This window comes from Cibotium barometz, chromosome 8, assembly GCF_041138505.1.
Source record: "Cibotium barometz isolate CiBa-2024 chromosome 8, ASM4113850v1, whole genome shotgun sequence".
Lineage (NCBI taxonomy): Eukaryota > Viridiplantae > Streptophyta > Polypodiopsida > Cyatheales > Cibotiaceae > Cibotium > Cibotium barometz.
This window is the reverse complement of record NC_141053.1, coordinates 32,749,986-32,763,158: the sequence shown is the minus strand read 5'-3', so window position 1 is coordinate 32,763,158 and position 13,173 is coordinate 32,749,986. Positions and strand designations below refer to the sequence as shown.

Sequence of the window (13,173 nt, the reverse complement as noted above, 5' to 3'; positions counted from 1 at the left end):
AAGAGAGAAATGTAATCATAATAATGGGTTGTATATCCATCATATCTCAACCTATCAAACAACAGGGTACCTAACCCTCATAGACCTGCGTACACTTGGATCACTGCCAGGTGTCCTCAAAATAGCCCTCATTCTCCTTATACCAGGAGTAACCACAGATGGGATGCCAAGCTCCTCATCAAGGCTTTGTTCAGAGCTGCTAGTGTCACCATCCACATATGAGTGACCTGCTGACAGACTAGGCAGAAAGGGTTGATCTACCTTTTCCTTCCCTTTGCGTGATACATGTGTACCTACATTTGTCCTCAACCTGCGTGGCCATGGGCTAACATTAGATTCACTTCTGCTGGAGGACTCTCTAGGTCCACTAAGCACCTGTGTGATTACTGCTCTACATGTGGTGTAGCATTATCACTTCTTACATCTACATCTTGTATTGCCTTCACTTTTGGTGCATACCAGCTACTCATCTCGTCAAAAACAACATCTCTACTTACTCGCATCTCACGGGTGGTATGGTTATAACATCTATAACCTTTCTGCTCCATAGCATAACCAATAAAGATGCATTTCTCTACCTTTGGATCCAACTTTATTCTCACTTCATCAGGAACATGCACATATGCAATACACCCAAACACTTTCAAGTGAGACATATCTGGTCTTATGCTTGTAAACTTTTGTTCAACGTCATACCATGAACAACTGTAGTGGGTGTCGTATTCATAATGTACACAGTAGTTGCTGCTACTTCTTCCCAAAACTAATGTGACATATTGTTTTTAGCCATCAAGGCACTTTTCACTTCTGTAATGTGCTTATTTTTTCTTTCTGCAACACCATTTTGTTGCGGAGTGTACCTGCATATAAACTGTCTCTTGATTCCCTGCTTCTTTAGGAAATCATTGAACCCATTGGATAAATATTCTCCCCCACCATCTGATCTCAAGCATTTTATTTGCATACCTTTTTCTTTCTTGACCAAGGCTTCAAATCTCTGAAAGTGAGTAAACACCTCACTTTTCTCCTTCATGAAGTAAACCCACACTTTCCTAGTGTGGTCAACGAATGTAACATAGCACCTACAATTGTTGCAATCTTGGTCGGTCCTCCCACAAATCTAAATGTATGACATTTAATGGCCTTACACTGACATACTTTTCATGTGGGAAATCATGTTTGGCATGCTTACCAAGCTAGCATCCTTTACATACCTTGTGCATACCATCAACCTTAAACTTTGGCAAACCTGTAATAATATTTTGGGCCTACATAGACTTTAGTCATTGTACATTCACATGACCAATGTGCTTGTGCCATATGTCAATATCTACAATGACACGTTCCATGCGCAAACATAGCTACCTTTACTTTAAGCATGTTCACATCCAAAGTAAACATCCTGCCATTTTTGTTACCCTTTGTAACCAAGCGACACTGATTTTTGAAGTCTTCCACAAAACATCCTTAAGGATTAAACCTCACTTGAAGACCTTGCTCAACCATCTGTCCAAATAGAAACCAGGTTCTTTGTAATATTTAGAACATGAAGTACATCTGCCAAGTACTTTATTTTGTCATCCTGCATAGATAATGGCACTTTACCAACATGCACAATGGGATGCGCAGTATCATCACTTGTTTCTACATAACCTGGTTTTTTTATTTTTTGCATGTCTCTCAACCACTCAACATGATTGGTCATGTGGTTAGAGACACCAGAATCCACATACCATGTAACTTGAGATCTTGACACATCTCCTGTTATGGAACTGAGCATATGCTGCATCACAAATAGCTACTCACTTCTATCATCACCTCCTTTTTTACTAGATGATGCATAGTTGCCTTGCTACAAGTTTCCACTTTTAGTGTCATTCTGCTTTTTATAGTAGTCCTTTGCCATGTGCCCTGGTTTTCCACAACAATAGCACTCTATGCTATTTGCATTCTGATTTCTTTACCAACCACCTCGACTGCTTTGGCTCCCACCTGTGTATGATTTCTGTTGTGAATCATTGGACTATTGTTGTCCAGAATTCTGATTTCCTTGTCGGCTCCACCACCTATTTTAGAGTAATCATACAATTTTGACACCTTGGTAAGGAAAGGGGGAGACTTCAAGGAGGCACCTATTTCACACATGTGAATGTGTTTTAAATTCAGAAATATTAAAATATTTTTATCTCTCCTCTCTCTTGGATCAAACTGGATCAAAAAGGGAGCTAAATTGTTCTAAATCTTGTCCAAATTCAGCCAAACTGAAGCTGGAAAATTCTAGAACTTAGTTGGACTCAGTTAGTGGCCTCCCTCACCTATAAATAGACCCTCATTCTTTTTTATTCTCATCTGTGAACTAGACCATGCCAATATTACATTAGAATAAGCATATTTTCTATTATCCCCTAAAAATCCTCTACAATTTGGAGAGATTGGAGTTTCTCTCTCTCTTCAACCTTCCTTGGAGCTTTCCTCTCAACATACTAACCAATTTATTGGTTGGGGGCCTCTTCTGTGAGAATAGAGAAGCAAGCAAAACAAGAGGTAAGATGTGACTTTATGGTTTTTTCTCTCACATTCTAAATGTTTTTTCTCTCACATTCTAAATGTTTTCACTTCTCAACCCCTCTCAAGCTTGAGAAGTATTCAAATGAATGGTTTTTCAATGCAAATGAAGCTCTCCAAAGAATTCTAATGATTAATCACAAAAAGTTTACATTTATGCTTAATTAGAATGTTTTTTTATGTATATCTCTCTCTCCCCCAAAGAATGGTCATTCCTATGACCAATTCTCTATTCAAAGGATGCTTCTCATGGAGCAATTCTCAATTCTAAAATCAAACTCTATGCTAGCTAAGCTAGAGGCCAAAGAAATGGCTTTTTAATGCTTTTATGTTACATAAATTATGATAAATTTATGATTTAGATCCATAAATTGGATTTAGGTCTATTGATAGTTAATCTATCATAAGTGTATTACTAAGTCTTATGCTTTTCAAAATTATTAAAAACTATCAGTAATAGTAGCAGCAGCGGAGCTATGGCAAAATTTTTAGAAATTAACACATAAATCATTTTTATGCATAATGGGAAAAGAGGACTTCCTACCATATTCTAGGATTAGTCATCTTATATTAAATGAATAATTCTCATCATATCCATGAAAAATTAATTTCTTATGTTTATGTATAAATAGTTAATTAGAGAAAAAGAGAAATTTTTAGTAATTTAATTTTTATGATAAAAGAGAAATTCCCATGATAATGGAGATCCATGTATTCCAATGGAGAAAGAGAAAATTTAGAATATTAAAATAATGGATATTTTATTTAAAATTAAAGAATAATTTTAGATAAATTATTTTATGCATGAATAAATTTAAATGATAAAAGAGAAATTCCAATCATATTTGGAATTTAATCATTTAAATGAGAAAAGTGAAATTCTTAGTATAATGAAATTAATGGATATTTTTATTTAATTTTTAAGAGAAATTTTAGTTAAATTTATTTTTATGCATAAGAAAAATTTAAATGATAAAAGAGAAATTTCCATTATATTTGGAATTCAATCATTTAAATGGAAAAAGTGAAATTCTTGTCATATTATGATTAAAGAATTTTTTAATTTAATTTTTAAGAGAAAATTTTGTTAAATTTATTTTTATGGATAAGAAAAATTTAAATAATAAAATAGGAATTCCCATCATATTTGGAATTCAATCATTTAAATGGAAAAAGTGGAATTCTTATCATATTAGGATTAATGGATATTTTTATTTAATTTTTAAGAGAAAATTTGAAAAAAAAAATTATTGCATGAATGAATTTAAATGATGAAAGAGGAATTTCCATCATATTTGGAATTCAATCATTTAAATGGAAAAAGAGAAATTCTTGGTATATTTAGAATATTGAATATTTTTATTTAATTTAAAGAGAAATTTTAGATATATTAATTTTATGATAAAAGAGGAATTCCCATGACATTTGGATTGTACTCCATTAAATGAGAAAAAGAGAAATTTTAAGCTTATTTAAAAAATGAATAATTGTATTTAATTAAAAAAAGAATTTTTATTATATTTAAGTACAGAAAGATTTGAATTAAATTTTAATGACAAAAGAAGAATTTTTCACCATAATTCCACCTAGGGAATTAAGGTTGAGAAATTAAATGGTAGAAAGAATATCTTTAGATATTTGATGTGGTTAAATCACTAAATTGGTATTTACCCAAAAAGAGATGTTTATTTGAAGAAAATCCTTGTTGGAAACTAAATCGAATGATTTTGGTTAGACTACGAGAGGGACAAACAGTAAAACTACTTGTCCATCTCTCGATCTGAATCAAGTAAAAACTTCGTGACCGATTCCAGTTCCTAAATACAAAGAATAGACTACCATGAACTAAACTAGTTTTCCTTTGACCGAAATCACCAAGAATCTAGTTGGACATTCAGTCAAATGATGGGTAGATTACCTCGATGAGAGATCAAGGATTCTCATTATGAAATTGAAAATTAAGAAAAAAGGGATTTTATAGAACCAATCTCAAACTGGGAATTTTACTTGCGTAGAACCTCTATTTTCATTTAAAGGGCTGTTTTACGCTGCCAGAATGCTGGAGGAAGCATTTGGCATGTGTTTTACTAAGAGGAGGTTTGTTGCAATAGCTAGCGCCGCGGGAAGTCGTCGCTCGAGGGACGTCGCTTGTGCAAAGCATGCCGAGGTCTTGACCAGTCTCGGTACGGTTAAAATGGTGCGCTTCCGGTACGATGGGCGAGGACCGACGAAGCGGTCCTTGAGTGAAGTGCTAGGACACCTAAGGAGGATCCTAGAGGATTCTGAGCAGGTGATGCACGGGCTCGCGGTTGCTCTAGGATACCCATGCGTGCGTCGAGGAAGATTCAGATGGACTAAAAAGAAAGATTTTCTTGAATTAAATTTTGATATTGGATCTCGTTGGGTGGCCAGCTGGTCTTCAGCGGAGAGTCCAGAGGACACATTTTGTAATACACTGGACTTAGAATTTTGGAGATGATGATCAGTAATATTATGATTTCTATTGAAGGATTGTTTTAAAGATAACCGAATCTGTATAAATGGCAATTTCATATTGGGTGTGTATGTGGAATGCCTACCTTTACAAAATTTGAGGGTGTGGCATCGTCCATGGTTTCCATATTGATTTGCAAAATGGGAACGAATGCTTACTTTTGGAGAGGAATCCTCCCTTAAGTATTTGTTTGAAGGGTGGTAGTCGGTGATAGGTAATTTGAAATGTCGAGGGAGGTGCAAGATCTAGAAAGATTTTGAATTTGAATGAAAAGTAACGATCATCGAAAAGGTCATCGAAATATCCGTCGAAAAGAGCATGGGAATTTTATTTTTTCGACTTTTATTTCCACGCTATTTCCCACAGATTTTTCGACTCTTTTTTCCACAATGATTTCAATGCTTTTTTTCGCGGTTATTTCAACACATATATCGACGGCACAGGTTTTTACAGTAAAACAGAACCTCTCTTTTTTGCGTTTTTTTTTGTACGCATATGTTTTTCTTCCTCACCAGGTATGCCTCCTTTTCCCTCACTCCCATCTCCTCTTGGTTACATGTACATGTGATGTAAAATGTCTGTGTGTGTAATTATGGGTAATTTTCTTATTTTTTTGCTTTCTCATTTGTTTTGCAAGTTCTTTCTCTCTCTCAAGCTCTTCTCCACCTCCTTCTTTGCCCTCCCTCCCCTCCCCTCTCCTCTCCTCTCCTCTTGGTGTGTGTGTGTGTGTGTGTATTGAAGGATAAACCTCCTTCTTTGCCCTCCCCTCCCCTCTCCTCTCCTCTCCTCTCCTCTCCTCTCCTCTTGGTTGTTAAATTGGTGTGTGTGTGTGTGTATTGAAGGATAAACCTCCTTGTGTGTCCATGCTATTCACACTTTTAGGGTTTTGTATTACTAATTCTTTTCTCAACTTTTTGTTTTGTTTTGTAGGTCTTATAATCTTCTCTTTCAACTTCACCAAAAAGAGGTAAATTCTTTTCTCTCTTTCCTCTCTTTTCGATTTTGTATGTATGCATTAGGTTTTTAGGGCTTTTGTATGTATGCATTACTAATCCTTTCCTCACCCTTTTGTTGGTCTTGTAGGTCTTCTAATCTTCTCTTTCAACATTACCAAAAAGAGGTAAGTGCTTTCCTCTCTTTCCTATCTTTTTATCCTCTTTCCTCTATTTTTATCTACCAAAAAGAGGGGTTTTTTTTTGTAGGTCCTCTATGCATAGAGCTTAATGCATGCATAGAGTTCTAAGCATCAACTCGGGGGGTTCACCTCAAAAAAATTTAGTGTACCACGTGCGATCAAAAGGAGAGGTATTTTAATTCAAATTTTGAAAAAAATTTAACAGGATTACAATAATAAGAGGGGTATTTTAATTCAACTTAAAAAAAATACATCAGTTCATAAGGAAAGTGGGGTGGTTTTATTGGGGGGAAATTTTAGTTAAGGGGTTTTTTAAATGCCCTTTGAACGCACGTGATACATATGATTTTTTAGAAGTGCACCCCCTCGAGATCATAAAGCTTAATCTATGCATTAAGCTCTATTCGTAGAGCTTAATGCATAGATTAAGCTCTATGCATGCATTCATAATGCTTAATGCATAGTGTCGGGATACGGTTTAGTTTAGGATAACGTGGCTTGCATAGTGCTTTATGCATAAGCCTCACACATAGCTTTATGCATAAGGCCTCATGCATGCTTTATGCATAAGCTTTAGCATAGCTTGCATAAGGCTTGCATAGCGGCATATTTTGCATAAGCCTTGCAAAAGCTTTAGCATAGCTTGCATAAGCTTTTGTATGTATGCATTGCTAATCTTTTCCTCACCCTTTTGTTGGTTTTGTAGGTCCCCTTGTAGGTCCTCTAATCCTCTCTTTTAACATCACGAAAAAGAGGTAAGTGCATTACTAATCCTTTCCTCGCGACGTTTCGACACACAGCCCACACCGTCGATGGAAAAAAATATTACACAATTGTCAATGGCAATGTGGTTTTGGATAATGTCGGGCAAGAGATGAAGAGCCGCATCCGCGAGCTTTTTCACATTGTCTTTGCAAATGACTTTATGACTTTATGGCCAAAGTTGGATAAAGATAAGAAATATAGAGTCATAAATCAAATCAAGGATGAGTACAAGCCGGCCAGTGGTGGTAGTGATGTCGTCCCTATAAGGTGGATAAAGGACCACATGGTGGACGTCATGAAACATTGGTGGGGAGATGTGACTAGGAGAGTGAAGGCAAGGGGTGAGAAGCCTTGGTACATGAGCACCGAGGATTGGAATGAGGAGAAGCAAAAGCATGCAAGAAATCTCCAACGCTACAAGCAACAAGAGGATGCAACCAAAGCCCGAATGGAGAGCGTAGGAAGCTCTCACCTTGGAAGCAACGGTTGGGATGCATTCCATGTTTACTTTTTAAGTATCAATGCTTATCTTATATGTTTCATTTAATGTTATGTCTACTTTGTAAGTATCAATGCTTATCTTGTTGTTTTGGTACTTTTAGAATCAAGTGGTTGGTCGGGAGAAGAGAAGGACATTACTCGCCGCCATAACACGTACTTTCTTTTGGAGAAGCTTCAGCGAGAAGGTGCCAACCTCAATTGGGGGCGCATTATAGATATGGTAAGTGCGGCAAGCCTTAACCTTATGATTTGTATACTTGCTTTGCCATGTCATGTTAGATCGTTGTTTTGTATACCAAAAAAAGTATCTTGTATGGTTTTCGCAAGGGACCAATGCCTGACCCTGATGAGTGAGGGCTCCGCATAGAGTGGCCTTGCCCATGTCTTTCCTCTTGTACATACATATTTTGGTCAGCTCACATCTTTGTTTGAGCTTGTATGCAACTACTTTATGCAACTACTTTGTTTGAGCTTGTATGCAACTACTTTATGCAATTTTGGTCATCGAGTATAGCCTATAGAGCTTGTATGCAGTTTTATGCAACTACTTTATGCAATTTTAGCTTATCTCGTTAGAGCTTGATATGTAAATTTCACATCTTGCAATATAATTTGACCATTGTTTGCACTTGTGTGAATTGTGTACCTACTGTACCTACTTTGTAATGTAAAAAATGTTATGGCACTCAACTTTTTCAACAAATTCACTTCGTTCTTCACATCAGACTACAGTTGCCTTTGGTACTCTGTAAGTTTTGGCATAATAGTGCATCCAGCTATACAAGACTACAGCTGGATGCACCATTATGCCAAAAAAATAATAATACCTGTACGCGTTGAAATAACAGTCGAAAAATCATCAAAATAACCGTTGAAAAAAACATCGAAAGTCTCCTGCATTCGTCGAAATAGTAGTCGAAATGTCAGTCGAGGTCGAATTGTCAGTCGAAATAATAGTCGAAATGTCAGTCAAAATCAGTGTCGAAAAATGTTGAAAAAAACGTGGAAAACATTATTTTGTGGTGGTTTGCAAGTCCTTGGCAATGAATTAGCTCACATTTTCGGCATCGTTGTCAAGGATCGAGAATCCAGGTCATCCGCGTGACAAGCAAGAAAGAAATAGAGATCATTTGGTTCATCATGAAGGTGGCCTATTGGGGGGGAGGGGGATGTGAAAGAAAGCATTAATAATCCCATTGAGTGAGTTGATGTCAAAAAAAACATTCATCAACTTGGGAAAAGTGGAGTAGTCTCATTCATGATAATTATACCAACAATGAAATAAAAGAATTTTTTCACGTTTTGGGATTTTTGGTTAGCAAAAACATATAGCGACCACTAAGGCCTTCTAAGGGCAAGCCAAAATTTGGTTTTCTGAATAGTACCCCACGACAAAAGTGGATTGTTTGAAATAGGATAGCATGGCAACAATAGAAAAATACTCTCTTTCTCTAAGGGGAGTTAAAAAATGATTGAAATGTTCCAATCTACTTGAAGTAAATTTCCTCTCTTATTCCCTCTCTCATACCAAAAGAATAGCTTCCTCTAGTTTTTAAGCTCAATCAAAGCAATATTGCAGTAAATAGGATCTTTTATCTCAAACTTTAATACATTCAATGTTTAGCTTGGTTTTTCTTTGCCTTACATCAAAACCCCTTGTAGCGACACAAATTGAAGTGCTGGTTGTGAAATTATAGAAATAGTTATTTATCTAGCTGCTCTCACATTATTGCCTACTCGCATATTGGAGAGAGAGAGAGAGAGAGAGAATTGAGAGCACCAGACGGGGGTGAGGCTGGCAAGGCTAGCGGAAGCCGCGGCCTTGGCTGGGTATGAGAGCAAGCCTACGGGTTTTGGGGGCAAGCACAGCGATGTCGGTGACGGGCGTGACGGAGATAGTGGCATCTTTGGAGAATGCTCCTGCCTTAGAGAGGTCCTCAATCAAGTCATCAATGAGCTTCATGGTGACATGCTCCATCATGAAGATGTGCGAGTATTGACGATCGTTAAGGTCCTCATTAGAGAGGGTGTATTTGAGGCAGATGTCGTCATTGGCCCGCTTAAAGCGAACGGTGAGGGCAAGTGGACTACGCTCTACATAAAGATCCTCTTTCACAACCTCTTCTTGGAGATACAGGAGGCGATTCTCTGCATACACAGCGAGCTTCTCCAGGCGAATGGCTTTGTAGATCTGGTCTTCATAGGAAGTGCGCGCGATGTAGTCCCAAAGGAACATGGGTGAGAGGCCATTGCGAGAGCCAGCAAAGGTGGTGTCTGGGGTGCCTATGTAGTCTGGGATGGTTGGTGGCAACATCTGATACTTGGTTTTTGTCATGAACACCCCGCATGGATATGGCGCCCCTATCCACTTGTGCCCGCTCATGGCTATGGAGTGTACCATCGGCAGACGGAAATCAAAAGCTGGACCCTTCTTCTCCACCAATCCTTCATAGAATGCCATCTCTATGTATGGCATGTATGCTGCCCCAAGTGCACCATCCACATGAAACCAATATCCCGTCCTTACATCAAACTTGCTTGGATCATCTTCATCATAGTGTACCTTCCTCTCTAGCAGCTTATACTTTTGCAAGATTGGCCGGAGCTTGTTGCAAGCAGTGCCCACATCATCATAGGCACCCTTGAAGGTTGTGCCATAGTTGAAGCAGATCATAATGGGATACCCTTTAGAAGCAAAGAATTCAACGAGCGTGGCGAGGGAATCGAGGTCCATGGCACCGGATTCATGGGAGGGGACCTCCATGGGCCACTCGCCTTGCGAGTCCTCGAGAGGGCACAAACCGTCGTAATGCTCTTTGCCTTCTGCATAGAAGGTACGAACATCGAGCATGGTCATGGTTTTGGAGAGGGAGTAGTGGGTATCCTCGGAGAAGAAAGCGATGGGGGTGTAGGCATGGAGGTTGTCAACGGGCTTCGGGGCACAGTGGTACACAAAACGAGGCAGGATGAGCTGCCTGGAGGTGCCCTCTTTCTTCTTTACAATCTTTAGGGAGTTATCAATCAAGATTTTCTTGCCACTGAGGTAGTCCCTGGCATTCCACATGCCATACATGTTGCCCTCGGTGCTTCCCATAGTGAGGCAAAAGCCCCAGTAGGACTCAGGCTGGTCAGCAACATGGGGGTGCTGGGCGTGCCATAGCTCTGCATAGTAGTCCAGCACAGCTCGCTCCATGAACTTGCTGTTGATCGTGTAGGTGCCCTCGCTAAAAGTGTCGCCGATGTTGTTCGTCTGCATTACCAAATTGAAACATGAGGTTATTTTCCTTCTAGAGGTGTGGTTCCTAATTCTCTAGAATCATACACACACGCAAGTACCACAAGGGTTTCGCCCTTCAAAGTATCGACCAATTTATATTGGGCCGTGTGCAAGCTTGGGGTTACCAATTGGAATTAAGGTAAAGGTCATGTTATACTATGGTAGTGAAGGTTATTTACTGACTTATATATCTAAGTCCACCATTCGAACCATCTTTATTGTGACTAGTGATATGTCCCGCCTTCAATGTGTAGGAGCATGGTGTGCACACACTTGCACTCACTTTATCTCAAGCCATGCAATGTGAGCAAAGTATGTAGAATTATATAAGTTATATTCTGACATACCAATGTATATATGTGTATTGTGTGTGTTTACATAAATACATGAATACATATTTATTTATTTGTATATACATGTTTATGTGCATAGATATCAATGTATGTATGTATGCATGCATGTATGTACATATGTGTATGTCACATGTGAACATAATTATTACTCTAATGTACAAATATCAATTTAAATGCATATATATTCATAAAAACTAAAGTTATCCCCCCCCCCACTGTCAATGCATGTTGTAAAATATTGATGCATTAACCTCTCTCTCGCTCTCTCTCTCTCTCTCTCTCTCTCTCTCCCCCCACTACATGATGTGCACACATGCAAGCACATATGTATGTTGTTTCCTTGTTATTTTGCTACTCTCCCATTGTCCCCCTTATAACTACCATCCCCTACTTCTCCCACTTGAACCCCTCTCTCTCTCTCTCTCTCTCTCTCTCTCTCTCTCCTACACTTGGTTTTTTGCTACATATTTTGATTTGTATAGAGAGAGACAGAGAGAGACTCTCTCCTACACTTGGTTTTTTGCTACATATCCTACACTTGGTTTTTTGCTACATATTTTGATTTGTATAGAGAGAGACAGAGAGAGACTCTCTCCTACACTTGGTTTTTTGCTACATATTTTGATTTGTATAGAGAGAGAGAGAGAGAGAGAGAGAGAGGGACTTGGTTTTTTTCTACATATTTTGATTTGTATAGAGAGAGAGAGAGAAGTGAGAGCCCTTTCCCATGTATGTACAAGGTACGAAGCGGGTGGTAAGGGAAAGTGTTAAAATAATTCCATTTTCCATGGAAAATAATTGAAGAAAACATACACATTGCCATTTTGAAGGTGTTTTAAGAGTGGGTGAGGGTTGTCGAGGGATACAAAGACCGAGTGTGATAATAATAAGTAAAAATATGTGAACAGAAGAAGGATACGTACATGGACGTTCAAGTAGCTGCCAAAGTTTTTTTCGAAGTGGAGGTTTTGGTTACACTGGTAGCCCAGGAGGTTGGCTTGATACTTGGCGTGGTGGGTCTTAGCCGTGGCTATGGCGCGCAGGCGCTTTGAGTCAGCCATGCCGCCATGGTGGAGTTGGTAGATGTGGTAGGCATTGGGCAAGTCAGGCACCTCCGGGTAAGGGGAGTCCTTGGAGGGGTCTGTCTTAGTGGGCGCCATACCATGTTTCCTCACATACTCCTTCACCGCCTTCTTTAACTCAGCCTTGCTCACCTTCACCAACTCCTCTTCCTCCCCATCAGCAGCCAGCTCCTCCTCTGCCTTCCTCTTGGCCGGTAGATGCACTTCCCCCTCCTTCCCGTTAAGGCTTGTGATAGAGGCCATTCTTGCTGGCTCAAAGAGGGCAATGCTACACTCTACTACTACGCGCTCACTAATACAGGGCAATTCTATAGTTCAGTGCTGCTGTAGTCTACTATCGCTTGCCCTGCTTTTATAAGCGTCCCCCTCCCCGTCGCCTCCCAGGCGCAAAGCACATGTATTTAACTGTTCCGAGTCACGGGTACCACGAGGGCACCTTTCAAGCATCAATTATGCTGGGCCTCGCGCACAGCGTTGACGCTATCTACAGTGAACACTGAACACTGAACACGCCTTTCTTGGAGCCTGGTGTGACGTCTCTGGGGTCTGGGCCTCGCGCACAGCGTTATCTAGTATATAGCAGTGAACACTGAACACGCCTTTCTTGGACCCTGGGCAACGTGTGACGTCTCTGGGGTCTGGAATCGGCTGTCTTAATCTTATGAGAAAAAGACCAGTCACCGACTCACCAGAGCGTGTTGGAAAAAAAGTATTTTCTTTAAAATGTGGAAACTTTTATGTAAAAATTTTGAAATCTATCTATACAAGATTAACCACAACCCCACCTCACTCAAAGGAGGTGGGGCTAATTCAAAATAACCAAGCCTGAGGAGGAGCCAAATCTCACATCTTCCAAGGCAATTTTGAATTTGAATCATCTCACATCTTTCAATGAAATCTTTGTATACATGCTTACATACCTATAGATACACACACTTATATATATATTATGTATGTATGTGTATCTATAGGTATATAAGTATGTATATATAAATAGATTT

At 39.0% G+C, this 13,173-nt stretch overlaps 1 protein-coding gene across 1 annotated transcript; it reads right to left on the bottom strand.

The window, feature by feature from the left end:
- Positions 1–9,033: 9,033 nt before the first annotated feature.
- Positions 9,034–12,550, bottom strand: LOC147636163 (uncharacterized). Its single transcript, XM_086801599.1, has 2 exons — positions 12,014–12,550; positions 9,034–10,710 (listed from the first exon to the last, which is right to left on the bottom strand). The coding sequence occupies exons 1-2, from the start codon at positions 12,413–12,415 to the stop codon at positions 9,265–9,267; spliced, it is 1,848 nt and encodes a 615-aa protein (XP_086657725.1). The 5' UTR covers positions 12,416–12,550; the 3' UTR covers positions 9,034–9,264.
- Between the last annotated feature and the right edge of the window lie 623 nt (positions 12,551–13,173).